A 13,449-nucleotide genomic window follows, 5' to 3' on the forward strand; every position below is an offset into this window, starting at 1 on the left:
TGGGATGGATTCTGGCACTAGCTATCATGTTGTTACTGCTCTGACGCTGCCGGCACCGGGCGCTCCCTCGCCCGCATCCCCCGGCCCGCAGCTTCTCGGGGAGACCCGGGGGCGGAGGGACCGAGGGTCGGAGCAGTGGGGTGCGCGTCCCTCCATCCCATCCCACCCCACGTCATCCCATCCCACCCCGCAGCTCCCGCCGCGGGCCGCAGCCGAGCGGGTGCGGGGGGCGGTGGCAGCGCTGATCCCGCCCCGGCGGGGCCGAGCCGAGGCGGGGCGGGCCGGGGGCGGGCAGCGACGTCAGGCCCCGCGGCGGCGGCGGGGGGCGGAAGGCGGCGGCGGTGCCGGAGGGAGGGAGGGGGAAAAATCTCTGGTGCGGGGCGGGGGATGGCGGCGGGCGAGGCGGCCCGGGCGGACTTCGCGCGGCACTGGCAGGCGGAGTTCCCGGGGGAGCCGGCGCCCCGCATGGAGCTGGGCTCGGTGCGGGCCATGGAGCGGGAGCTGGAGCGCTGCCGCCGCCACCTGCGCCGCCTGCAGCGGGCGCTGGCCGAGGAGCGGTTCAAGGTGGGCTACCTGGAGGCGGCGCTGGCCCGCGCCCCCCTCCCGCCGCCGCCGCCCGCCGCCCCCCGCCCCGCCGGCAGCTCCCCCGAGCGAGGCAGCGGCGGCAGCTCGGACGCGGAGGACGCTTCCTCGGCAGGTGGGTGCCGCGGGGCGGCCGAGGGGGAGCCGTCCCCACCCCGCGCCCCAGCGGCGAGGGTGCCCCGAGACCCCCTGCGCTGTCCCCATCGCATGGTCAAGGGCGTCCTGAGCCGCTTCGCGGCCGAGGGCATCCCCAGCCCTCGCGCTGCCTGTCCTGTGCTTCCGTGCCATGCCCATGGCATCCCGTGCCACTCCGTCCCTGTGTCCCCATGCTGTGTCACTGCTAAGGCAATCCCAAGCCCCTGTGCCATCCCCGCTACACAGCTGATGCACCCCGTCCTGCACAGCAGGGGATCTGATGGTCTCGCCAGGCTGTCCCCATCGTGCACCCAGGAGCACCCCATGTCGCCACAGAGCAGAGTATGCCCCAGCTCCTTGTGCCATCCCCATCAAACAGCTAATGCCACCCCCAGCCCTTGTGCTGTCCCACCACTAAGGCCACCCCAAGCTCTGTCTCCTCCCTGTCTGACTTCCAAGGACACCCCATGCCAAGGCCCCATCATTAGGTGTGCAAGGAGGGAGGGTGGCTGCTGGTCCCCTCAGTTGGGTCTTGGCGATGTGGTGGTGGCCCAGGAGCCACCTCTGGGGCTGGGACACTGTGGAGAACTCACTTCCTCGTGCTGTGACCTCGCTCACGGGGACACCTCTGCTCAGGTGACACCCTCTGACCTCCTGTGGGGAAATCCTGGAGGTGCTAAAGCAGAAGCTTCCCGGGGTGGTAAGATGTCCTGGGGCGTTTTTCTGGGCAGATTGAGGACACTGCTATTTTGCCTGGCTGTTTTGTGGCACTGAAGGTGCAGCCAGCTAGCGCTGTCACCCATCACGGTGTCCTACTTCCAGCGGCCTGGAAGTTGTTATTGCATCAGCTTTAAACCCAGTTCAAACACAGTCCCAGCAGCTAGGGAATGTCACTTTTAATGCTGCTAATTCTGCAGCTGACTTGAGTTAATTTTGTTCTTGCTTGATTGTTTGGGGTGGTGGTTTTCCCCCAAGGCTGTATCGTGCTGGTTTAAGATTGCCTGCGTAGTAAGTGCTCTGATGTCAAATTGTGCTTAATATTTAGTTAATTTATATTTATTGCACTAGTCTGCAGTGCTGGAGAACAGCTCGGTTTCCACTTCACCTTCCTGGGTTGTCTGGAGGTGAAATGTCCCAAGTGCATGGCTGCTCCTGGCATTGTTGCTGTGCTGTGCCAGGCTCACACGTGTGAGTGTTTGTGCCGCTCCCCAGTTGGCAGGGACTGGCTGTGGGAGCTGGTCCCAGCCCTGTGGGGAGGATCAAGGGCATTCCATGTGCTGCCTTCAAAGGGCTGCTCCAAGTCCTTCTCCAGCTCCCATCAGCAAGCACTGGCTGTACTTCTTGGAGAGCTGCTCAGTGGCTGAAGTGGCTCAAGTGCGTCGGAGCGACCAAGCACAAATCCTTCTGATTTACGCTTGGATCTGCATTGTATTTTTATCTGGGTAATGTTCCTGAATGTTTCCAAACCCAGGACTGTGCAAGGCTGCTCTCAGGCCAGGGAGTGTTCTTAAAGGGACTTCCCTGGAGCACAGCATAAACCTCCAGGGGTCCCAGCTTCGTTAGCCAGAGGGATCCTCCAGCCCAGTACCACCCTGCAGCTTTGCAGCTGGTCCTGGTGAGTCTTTCGGACAAGACCTTGAAGTCCAAGGCTGCATATGCTGTGGTTAAATGTGGCCTCTTCCTCTTTCCCTAAATGGATCTTCATCAGGATCACCAGCTCCAGCGCTCATCAGAGGAGGAAGCATCCCCTCTGCCAAGCTCCCAGCTCCTTGTCCCATGACACAGCCGGGCTCTGCACGGAGGTCAGCTGATGGCAGCGGTGTTGATGAGCCCTCCCCAGCCTTGTCCTGAGCCTGTCCCGAGCCTTTCCCAAGCATCAGCACTTTTCTTTGTTGGGTGTTATAAGGGCGCCTGTGTGCGCTGACGGCGCTGACATTTAAAAGCAAGATTTGAGAGTCCAGTAAGACGTGTGAGGTCACTGCCTGGATCCCCTTTTCATGGGCAGTTGGTTGACTTAGTGCTCCTGTTGTTTTCTTCTCACTTCTCTCTATTTTTCAGATATAATTGAAAATTCCTGATCGTGGTGCTGTTTGCTTCTCCTGCCAGCACGCTGGTGGTGTGTAACTCAGTTAGTGCTGCTCTGCCTGGGTCCCTCAGTATTTTAATGTGAGTTTTGGAGCGTAATGGTGCCGTGGCTGTGGTTGAACGCGTCAGTCCCCAGCTGTGTCACCATAACCTATGGAAGCACTATCTGGACAGCAAGTGAAGGAGCGTCTTTATGGGAATTACCAGTGGTTTCCTTTAAGTAGCTTGTGATTAATCTGATTTAAAGCAAGGAAATCTGCAAGATGCCCCTGTCTGCGGCCATTGCATGAGAGCAGCGCGTGTGACAGCCAGATACTCGATCCTGGCATCTGAGATAACGCCTGTGCCAGCTCACCCGGGACCAACAAAATCTGAGCGTCAGCGAGCAGATGGCTAAAAACGAAGCGTGGAAAGGACTAAAATTCCCTTCATCCCGGCCGTCACCTGTCCCTGTGGCCAAACACGCAGCTGGCCTCGCAGCTGAGTATGCGCGGTGCCGTGCCGGGAGGTGGTCGGGGTGTGCCGGGGCGCGGCGGTGCCTGGGCTGGGTGCTGCTTCCATCACCTCCCTTTTGCCACGGAAGGGATGAGGGGTCTGGTGCTGCGGGTTGGTACCGGCCAGGAGAGGGTGAGCTGAGCAGGAGGGAGGCGGCGGTGCTGGCGGCCGAGAGGAGGGACGCGGCGGTGCCCGTCGGAGATGCTTTGTGCCCGGCAGCCAGGTAGCGCGTGCGGAGGTGGAACGAACTCGGTGCTGGGTTTCCTCGCTTTGTCCTTGGGAAGCGGAGGAAGAGGCTGGCCTTGCCACGGAACTGGGATGCTGCGGGAGCTCCTGAAGCTCCTCGTGAAGGCTGCGTGGTTTGGGAGCCCCTGACCTGCCCTGTGCAGCGCCCTGCACCCCAGAAACGTGAGCTCTGGGGTGGGGAGCGCTGGCATAGCTGGAATAGCCCATGATGGCGTTGGCTGATGGATCTGGTTACAGCAGGATGCTGCGGCTGCAAGCTGTGCTGTAAATGAATCCCCAGCCCTCTGTTTAGCTGGAATTACAGTTTCTCCCAAGGAAATATTCTGGAGTCACGTGGGCTCTTCTTCTCGCCCCGCTGCACTGCCTTCACTGGTACCTTGGGAAATGGGAAGGGAGCTGCCGGCAGCAGTGGGGTCCCTGCCTCGGAGGGCGGTGAGCACAGAAGGGCAGCGGTGTCGGGGTGTGCACCAAAGGGCTGAGATGGGGAAGGGGCCCCGGGGCATCTGGAGTCCCTGGGGCATTGGCTGCCTCATCCCTGCATGCCCAGCTTGGGGCTGGATTCCTATGGGTGTCATGCTGGGGGCTTCTGGAATGGTTTGGGTAAAGGCAGGGCTTGTTCTTGCTGCTCCATCCCTGCTTTCAGCTTGTGCTACTCCTGGCAAATAAATGATACTGCAAAAGTGGCATCTCTGTCCTGGAGAAACTCCCTGCAGTCAGGGAGGTGATGGGGCAGTGCTGCAGGCAGGTCTCTGTCTTACTGTCCTGAGCCACCCTTGGACCCTGCTGGTTCCTCATCTCTTTCTTGGAATATTCCCTGAAACCTCAGCGAAAGAAAAGAACAGAAAATAGTGACCAAAGTCCAGAGTTTATCCTGGTGCATCTCTTTCTACTTGGGGTAGGTCACGGCATGCAGAAGGCAGAGGAGCTCCCAGAGAAAGGTGAAGTGTTGCATGGTCTATGCATCCACCTCCCCTCCTTTGGCACCTCCTTTAGGGGGGCATCTGGGGGTTGGTGCCCAAGTGGGGAGGTGCGGTGGGGGGAGTTGTTTCTCCCCGAGAGCCCATCTGCCACTTCTGCTTTTTACTTCATCGTATTTCCCCACTGTTGGAAAGTGCTTATTTGGCTCTGAAGATGCTGGAAGTTCCTCCTCTGGCCAGGGAAGGCCAGGCAGAGTCTCAGTGTTTAATTGTAACTGCTCAGGCGAGGACAAAACCGCAGCGTGTGTGTGTGTGTGCGCCTGCTGGGGACCTTTGAACCGTCTCCATCTGCTCTGGGGCCCGGTGGCGTTTCGGGAGGTGGTTTCTCTCCACAAACCCCCCTGATGGCATTGTGACAGCAACCCCTGTGTGATGTGGGGCTGCCTCCCCGAAGGGTGGTGCTGCCTGAGAGGGGGATGGCGGGGTTAGCGCTGGGGCAGGTTGGTGCTGTTAAAGAAAGCCATAAATAAATGCAAGGTTTATGAGGTTAAAAAGCCTTGGAGTACAAGAGCTGCTGTTTAAAGTGTAGCTTTAGGTGAAAGCAGTACGTGCTGGCTGTTGGAGTTTGCCCTGTGATGGGCACATAATGGAGGGCTTGTAAAGGAGCTGGAAGAGCAAAGGGGAAACCTGTGACCAACTCTGCCCACGGGCACCACCAGGATCTGTGCTCTGGGGCAGAGCTGGCAGCAGCTGCATCTACTGGGTTAGGAAAGAGCCCTTCCTGGTGCCAGCACCCTGTGACCACCAAGCAGGATGGATGCTCAGTGGGCTGGGAGTCCTTGTCCCTCTCACTGGGCAGGGGTACTCCCCCGGCACAGCTGGGGTTCCTGCTCTCCTTGGCACGGAGATGCCAACATCTCACCTGGAGGAGGTGGGCTTGGCTGCAGCATCCCTGTGCATCCCTTTGTGGATGCATATCCTTATGTTCCATCATCTGAGCACAGTCCCACCGGCTGGGTTTTGTTCCCCATAATTTGGGGCAGAGACAATTTTGAGCTCCCCCAGCTCGGCAGCATTTCTTGGGCTGCACAGTCTGCCCTGGTGCTCTGCAGAAAGGCAGGAGGGGATGGAGTTTGTCTTCCAGTGCCAGCAGTGTCACGGGCTGTGCCCACCATGGGGTGACCAGCACGGAGGTGGCCCCCAGGTTTGGTGCAGTGGTGGCTGGTGATTGGCCTCAGGCAGGAGCAGCAGCAGGGCAGGCAAGGAGCCCTCATTAGGTGGCTGGATAGAGCCAGAAGTGCCCTGCGGGGCCTGAATACATTTGCATTGTAAGTCTATTGAAATCTGGTTTGGGTTTGTTGGGTTTTTTTCCCTGGAAAGACACTTCTGTGCAGCGGGGCTCTTTGTTCCGCCGGTTCCTCCTCCCCTCCTGCCCGGCGATGCCGCCCGTTGGGATCCCAGCGGATGGCTCTGCTCTGTGTTCTGCTGGATGCTGTCTGCTGGGGCCAACCCTGCAGCAGGGATCAGAGGGAGAGACTTGCGTCTGTGCTCTAGTTCCTTCTCTTAGAGAGGGGAGCCTGGCTTAGCCAGGGCAGCTCACTAAGTGTGCATCCCTCCCAGGAAAATGGCACCTATGCCCTTGGTTCGTGGCATTGCTGAGGGCACCTGGAGCAGGCACCTGGAGCCAGCAGGAGAGAGCACATAGAACTCACCCATTCCCAACAGACATCTCCAAATAGAAGGTTTCCCACTCCAAGTTACTTCTTCAGTGTTTGCTAAGCAGGATAATCGGCATATGCAGATCAGTAGCAGCAGCATTTCTTGGCTCCCTTGGCTGTAGCCTGAGTGGAGCCTGGCCAGCCTAAGCAGAATCCCAGAGGACTCCTGCAGATCTGCCTTGAGATAAGTCCCAGCTGCAAAGTTCAGGGATTGTTTGAAGATCTAGCAGATAGGGAGACCTTTGTGCTGGGATGCTGGGATGGGGCTTTCTGCCATGGAGGGTTTTTGTTCCATGGGCGGTTTTTGTTCTAAGGCTACAAACCAACACCTCTTCCTTCTCCTTCGAAGCTCCTGTGGTGGGAAGCAAACCTGGCTGAGCTGCCCTGTGCTCCCTGCAGGCAGGCAGCCTGCTCAGCCATGGCCCAGGTCTGTGAGTGCAGCTTGGGGCCAATGCAGTGCAGACCTCAGGGCTTCCATCCCACAGGGAAGTGATACGGGGGGAGAAGTTTAATGCTGGACTCAGGAGCAGCATGTTCAGGACATCCAGCAGGAAGAACTTGCTGTGCTCCTTGGCGGGGAGGGTGGAAACATTTTCATTTGTTCCTCTCGTCTCTCTCTGCAGCCTCTGGCAAGGGGGTAGCTGCTGCTCTGCACCTGCAAGGGAGAGCCTGGACCTTCTGGAGAGCCTGGCAGAGCAGGCACTGGAGGAGCTGGGACAGCCAGGCTCTTGGCTGGCATCTCCCACCGCAGCCCCGGGCTCCACAGCCCTGGCTGTGTCCCTGCCATGGCTCCAGGACACAGAGGTTTCGCCTCTCCTGATTAAAGCACTCCGGCTGCTCTTAACACTTGCATGGTGCTCCCCAACCACCCTCTCCCATTCCAGTCTTCCTCCGGGAAAAGACCGCCCTGTGCCAGTGTTGGGGGTGCAGGTGGCTCTGGAGCTGCTCTCTGGTTGCTTTCAGCCCTGGGTTCCCACCAGCAGCCCCTGCCCGGCCCTGGCCAAGCGCCGAGGCTCCTGCAGCTCCTGTGGCTGTGACTGGAGGACTCTTGCACAAGAGCCCAGAAATAGCGATGCGTGGGCTGGCGGGCAGGGGCTGGGCAGATGCCAGGCAGACAGCCAGACACCAGGCAGGCTGTGCAGGGCTGGTTGGTGGTGGGGAGAAACTGTGGAGCTGAGGCTTCGGCTCTGCCGCAGGGATGCTCCCAGCTGGAGCTGGGGGTGGTTGACGGGGGTTGAGAACATGGTTGGCAGCATCTCCTCACCCAGGACTGGTCTGTATCACTGCGGGGAGATGGGTGCCAGGGTGATGGGTGCCAGGGTGTGAGTGGGTGCTCCCTCCAGCTCTCCTGGGGAGAGGAGGAAGGTTCAGCTGCTTTGCAGGTTTTGAGGTTTTGTTGTTTTTGCAAAGGTGAAAAAAGCACGAGAACTAAAGTAAAAATAAAGCCCAGTGGTTTGGTGGGGCTGTTTTGTGTGGGCTGTGAAAGGGCACCTGCCTGGGTTGGTGTGTGCTGCCATCGGGTGCAGCACATGGTGGCCCTGGGTCTGTGAGGCACTTGCTGGCCTGGTCCTCCTGGCCATGGCTGTGCTCTGTGCTATCAGGCCAAGGGTGGCCAGTTGGCAGAGGGCTCCATGGGATCTGACAGCTCTTTCAAGTGCTCAGGTCATGCCCTCTGTTGGATAAAGAGGAAGATGTGCAAAGGGGGCATGGTGGTGTAGAGAGGCTGGTGCCATGGGCAGGAGTGTCCAGGAGGTGTGTCTGGCTGGGAAAAGCATGTGGAAGAAACCCTGCATGTATGCAGGGAGCTGTGCATGGAAAACCAGCTTCCTGCTGCCCCCGTGGCCCTGCAGCCACTGCACCCGGGGGGGGAGCAGCTGCACCCTGTGCTGGTGCTGCTGCGGGGGCTCCCCAGGGCACGAAGGGAGCGCGGTTTCCTGCTGTGAACAGGGTTAGTGAACAGGGTTATGTGCTCTGCTGAACCACTGCTGCCTTCCTGGCAGGGCCTCTTGCTGTGAGGGGCTGGGGGGGCTGCAGTGGCGTAGGGTTTGCTGTGGAATATGGAAAGAACTCTCAGTTGGAACCTTTAAGTGATGGAGTGAGGACATGCTGAGCTAGAGCCAAGGCAGGAGTGAATGGGGGAGTTGGTGGGAGATGGACAGCAGCAAAGACTGTCATGTTGTAGCCACCCTTGGGCACTACCCATGGGAATGGCTTGGGGGCAAGGGGAGTGTTGACTCCCCAGAATAGTTGGGAGAGGGTCAGGCAAGGGGTGGGAAATGGCAGCTGTAGGGCTGCACCCTGCGCCACTGACTCAGCACCCGGTGACTCAGAGCCCGTGGGTGCAGTGGGCTGTGGATGTGGGTCCTTGCCACTCCGGGGCTGGATGCAGCCCCTGCCAGGGACAGCAGTGGCTCCTCATCCTGGATGCCAGGTGCCAATGGTTCCATGTGCTCCAGCCATGCTGAATCACAGCATTGGCATTGCTGCACTCCCCCAAAATGCTGCATCTATGGACACCCCTGGGAGTGGGGATCAGGTGGTGGCAGTGCCTTGACAGGGTCCTCTCAGGTCTCCCAGCTGGTTGCCAATGCCACCCGCGTCCTGGCACTTCATGCTCCGATGGCTCTACCTTGCCCTTGTGCCCGACAGAGCATTATCCCTCCTGCCCAGTTCCCATCTGGCCCCAGTGCCTGGTCCAGGCCCTTCCCTTCACACTGAGCCCACAGGCAGGATGGGGCCGAGGGCACTGGCAGGGGATGCTGCCCAATCCTCCGGGACGGGGCAGCGGTGCCGGCACAGGCTGAACCAGGGCAGTCTCTGCACTTGAACGCTTGGCTGGCGCCCTGACATATTGGGGTTGATGACTCTGGCACTTTGTATTTCCTTTGGCTACATGCGGCTGGGGAGGGCGGTTTAACCCCTGCCTGCCCACGTCCCGCTCTGCCGACCCCGGCTGAACAGGGCAGAGCTGCTCCCAGCTCCTGGAGGCCCTGGCTCCCAGAACCAGGGGGAGCGGGACCAGGAGGAGCCTGTGTCCTTCAGCCTTTGAGGCTTTTCTGGGAAGTGGGCACAGTATCCCCGGGTTATAGGAAGAAGATGAGACCGTGGTAGAAGGGGTGATGGAACCAGCTCCCCCTTCCCCCCATTCTCCTTGGGGTGGCCCGGGGAGCAGCCGCATAGGCCGCTGTGCCACCAACATCCTCTCCTCCTCCTGCGCGGTCCCCAGACCCCTGCGGAGGGTCGGCGTGGCTGCGTGCGGGGGGATGCGGAGCTCGGCTCCCCCCGGCAAGGCAGGGGCGGGAGGCGGGACGCGCTGCCATTGCCAGGCGGCACCTCCTTCCCTGGGCACCCTTGGCAGAAGAGCGGCCGTGTGCCCGGGCAGGCGGCTGTGGCCGGCTCTGCCATCCAGCCCCCGCCTGGGCCCGCGGCCCCCCGCCTCCCGCCCTCGCCCGCCGCCTTTGTTGTGAGATGAGAGCGGGCTGGCGGGGCTGAGCGCCGGCACAGCCCTCCGAGCATGGAGCCGCTGAGCCACCGCGGCCTGCCTCGCCTCTCCTGGATCGACACCCTCTACAGCAGTACGTGGCCTGGGCTGCGCGGTGGGCGAGGGGGGCGGCGGGCTGGGTCCCCCCTACCTGTTGTGTAACGCTGCGTCGCGCTGGGGAGGGATGGTGTGCCGGGGATGCTGTGCCGGGGATGCTGTGCCGGGGGTGCTGTGCCGGGGATGCTGTGCTGGGGGTCCCGGGCTGGGCCGAGACCGGGCAGGGGGCTGGTGATGGTGGCAGGGGCTTGTGCTCCCCTCCGTGAGCATCCCGTGTGTCCCGGTGGCAGGACGGCGCTGGCCGGAATCTGTCCAGCATCCCCCACGCTCTGGGGACCTGCTGCCCGCTCTGGGGGCTGCGTGAGCACGATGGGTGACGGTGACGGTGGCCCCGGCGCGGTGGGGCTCACTGGGGCTGCAGCAGCCTGACAGCTGGCACTGCCCACGGGAGTCCTTGGGGATGTGGGTGCTTTTTGCCCCAGGTCCCATTCCCGTCCCTCCATGGTGGTGGGAAGGCACATCTCCCCCAGCCGTGATTTTCTCAGCGAGCTCCGAGGCGCTGTGCCGAGGATGCTGTGGAAACGCGGTGCCGGTACCCGGGGGCTGGCGGCCGGTGGGGCCAGGGGCGTCCTGCAGCAGCCGGGGGGGTGCGAATCCCCCCGGTCCCACGGACGGGCAGCAGGGAGGAATGAACCCCGGAGCAGTGGCGGTCCTGATCCCTCGGCAGCTGTCGCAGCGGCGGCTGAGGGTTCCAGGGACATGGCTTGGGGATGAGGGGGCTTGGTCACGGGGTCCCCGTTGTTCATTCTGGGGGAGCGTTGAGCTGCGTGGGCACCCTGGGGGTGTGTTTTGGGGTGCAGTGTTGAGCTCGGAGCCTGGTGCTTGCAGGGCAGCGAGGTTTGGCGCAGGTGCGTGGGAAGGTGGGATGCTCTGGAGCATGCCCATGTGTGGATCTGGCATCTGTCATGCCCTAGAGGGAGCAGGGGCCACCGGGGGCACACTGCATAGGGCTGAGCCCCCTCCCCAAGTTTTCCAGCCCAAAGCCTCTATGTCCACAGCTGGAGGCTGCATCTGGCCGTGGCAGTGCCAGGGTCTGGCGTGGCTGTGCAGCCTGTGCAGGTGTGTGGGCTGGAGCCCGGGGGGCACATCCAGCCCCAGCCACTGCACCCTCCTTCCCAGCCACGGCATCTCTGCAAAGCCACAGCTCTGCCATCCCAAATCCTCTTCCAGCTGCCCTTGCCAAGGTGTGGGAGAGGCTGCTTGGGGTGCCCACGTTTTGGGAGATGCAGGGCAGAGTCCAGCCTTCATCACACTGGGCAAAGCAGTGGTGGTGTGGAGGAGGTGCTGTTTGTGTCGAGCCACCCTTTGGAGGAGGCCCATGGAGGCAGGTCCGAGGCCAGCTCACGCATCTGTGTTGTCATGGTGAATTTTCACCCAGGCACAGGGAAACCATGGCGCTTCCCCAAAATCTCCCAGGCTCCCTGTGGATGTTGGGTTTCTCCTGGAAATGAGATAGAATGGGTGGGCATTGGGGTGTGCTGGTGCACTGCCGAGGTGTCAGGGAATAGCACGTGTCCAGCTGGAAAGTGAAGGAAATGCCACCGTGAGCTGCTGTGACTGTGTTGCCTCTCTGAGCTGGGCAGGAGCTGGCTGCTGCTGTTGGCTGAGCTCCCTTTTGGGGACCATCGTGCTGGCATTAGCCTGGGTCAGTCCTGGGAAGATGTGGCAAAGGAGAAACAATTTTCTGGGGAAAATAATCCCCCATGGGGATTCGTTCCTGGCCCTGTCACCCTGCTGTGTCCATGTGCCAGTCCACAGGGCCCTGCCCTGATGGGTGTCAGCATCCCATGGGTGTCAGCCCTTGGTGCACTGTGGGGTTGGATCCAGCTCAGCACCCCAGGGCTGTGTGCAGGGTCAGGGTTACAAGGCTCTTTCAAGTCGGGGTGTCTTTGCCCCCCAGAGTGGCTCCCCGGGGCCAGGCTGCCTCCCTCTCCTTGGTCCCCATCCCTGGGGTGGAGCAGGAGGATTTCCACTGCTGCTAAAAAGCAGGAGCAAAAATAGCTCTGGGTTTTGGCACGGGCACAGGAACAGGCTGCAGGGGCAATGCAGCTGTGGGGGAGGAGGGAGGGACGTGCTGGGTTTGGGCTGCCTGGGTGGCACGAGCACCCCACAAGCAGGGAGACACAGGGCCAGACCCTCCATGTCCCCTCACCCAGCAATGTCCCCTTTGCCCGTCCTGGCTACTTGGTGGTGCTTGGTTCCCTCCCTGTAGTGGCTTCTGGGAGTGCTGGGGAGGTTCCTCTTCCTGAGCTCCCCAGGTGAGAGCCCCATAAATAATGCACAGCCACGGGTGGCACAGCTGGAGTCACGAGGACATGGCTTTGTTCTCCATCCTGCAGGCAAGGCAGAATCCCTCTCTTTGGGGCACTGCCTATAGATCTCATCCCCAGCTCTAGTGTAGGGACTGGGATGTAGATCTGCTCCAATTTCTGTGTCCCTGCAGGCCAGTCCCTCCCCCCTCTGTGCCATCGATGCCAACTTCTCCCCTGCACTGCTCTGGGTGTCACCTCCCAGGGTCCCCAGCTGCCTCATTAACGCTGTGTTCTCGTTACCTGGCTGCTGAGCCACCACCCCTGGGTTGCCAGGACGCCCACAGTGACGATGCCATGCTGGGTGTCCCTGTTGCCTGCCCTGTGGTTAAGCCTGGAGCTGCAGAACCTTGGCCATGGTGGAGGGAGGGCGGGGGAGCCTGGTGGCCTCTGAGCTGGTGTTCCCGGTGGGGACCATCAGCTCTGTCCCCTCTCTGCTGCCTTGGCTCCTCCTTAGGCCCCACCTGATGGGCAAGGGCACTTCGGTGAGAGGTTTGGGATTCTCTGGGACATCCCCAGCCTGGGGACAGTGCTCAGCTTAGGGGACTCAGGGGAGCTGTGTGGGGTGGGTGTACTGGAGAGGTGGCCATCATGGGGGACACCACTGCTAATGAACCTCATGCTGCCATGCTCCTGGATGGTGCTGGAAGCACCACAGCTGGCACCTGCCAAAGGCAGAAGAGACTGAGGACATCCCGCCATGAGAAGGCAGGACAGGTTAGAGCCAGGGATCCTGTTTCCCTGGAAGCTGAGGAATCATGGGCTTCACCTCCTCTGCCCATGTAGTCAGCTCCTGGGTTGAACCTGGGCTGTGGTGGCCCGATGAGAGTGGCCCCATGTGCTAATGATTATTAGCAGCTAATTGCTAATGAAGCAAGGGCTGAGAGGGGCTGTGGTGTTCTGGCAGAGATGGGATGCATCTGGCCCCTGTCAGGACTCCCCTTCATCCCCCTCAAGTGCAGGGTGGGAACCTCCATCCCTCCCCACTGGCACTGGCAGGGCTCCTGGCCTGAGTGCTTTGCAACACTTTGATTTAAAGATTTATCCACTTCCACTAGGAAGCTGAATGCAATATTAATGCACTGAGCAGTGTTGGTGAGAGCCAGGGGAGTCCTTGGCCAGGATGGCAGGGCCGTGGGAGCATGAAGTGGCAACAGTGTGGGGTTTGGTCTGGGATGGCTGCTCCAGCCCCAGTGCACCCTGTTTTGGCCAGGTTATCAGCCAGGGTCTTAGCTGGGATCTCCGTGCTGTCTGTGCCCAGAAATGTGTGGGGATGTGTGGTCCAGAGATCCATGGGGTTGCTGGATGGGAGGAGATTGGGGGCTGCTGTGGGATCAGGGTTGTGTTGGCTGAGCCATATCCCC

The 13,449-nt window shown here is 60.8% G+C and overlaps 1 protein-coding gene across 2 annotated transcripts in view; it reads left to right on the forward strand.

Moving 5' to 3' along the window:
• The first annotated feature begins 442 nt into the window (after positions 1-442).
• ABR (ABR activator of RhoGEF and GTPase) overlaps positions 443-13,449 on the forward strand; it is a 39,234-nt gene continuing 26,227 nt past the window's right edge. Inside the window, exon 1 of one of the 2 annotated variants that reach the window (XM_064677475.1) lies at positions 443-697. In XM_064677475.1, coding sequence (XP_064533545.1) covers positions 466-697 — 232 coding nt within the window. In that variant the 5' untranslated portion in view covers positions 443-465. Of the gene's footprint in view, positions 698-9,488; positions 9,754-13,449 lie in introns of those variants that run through there. The other variant, XM_064677476.1, reaches the window with a different exon arrangement.

Source organism: Pseudopipra pipra, chromosome 21 (genome assembly GCF_036250125.1).
Source record: "Pseudopipra pipra isolate bDixPip1 chromosome 21, bDixPip1.hap1, whole genome shotgun sequence".
Classification (NCBI taxonomy): domain Eukaryota; kingdom Metazoa; phylum Chordata; class Aves; order Passeriformes; family Pipridae; genus Pseudopipra; species Pseudopipra pipra.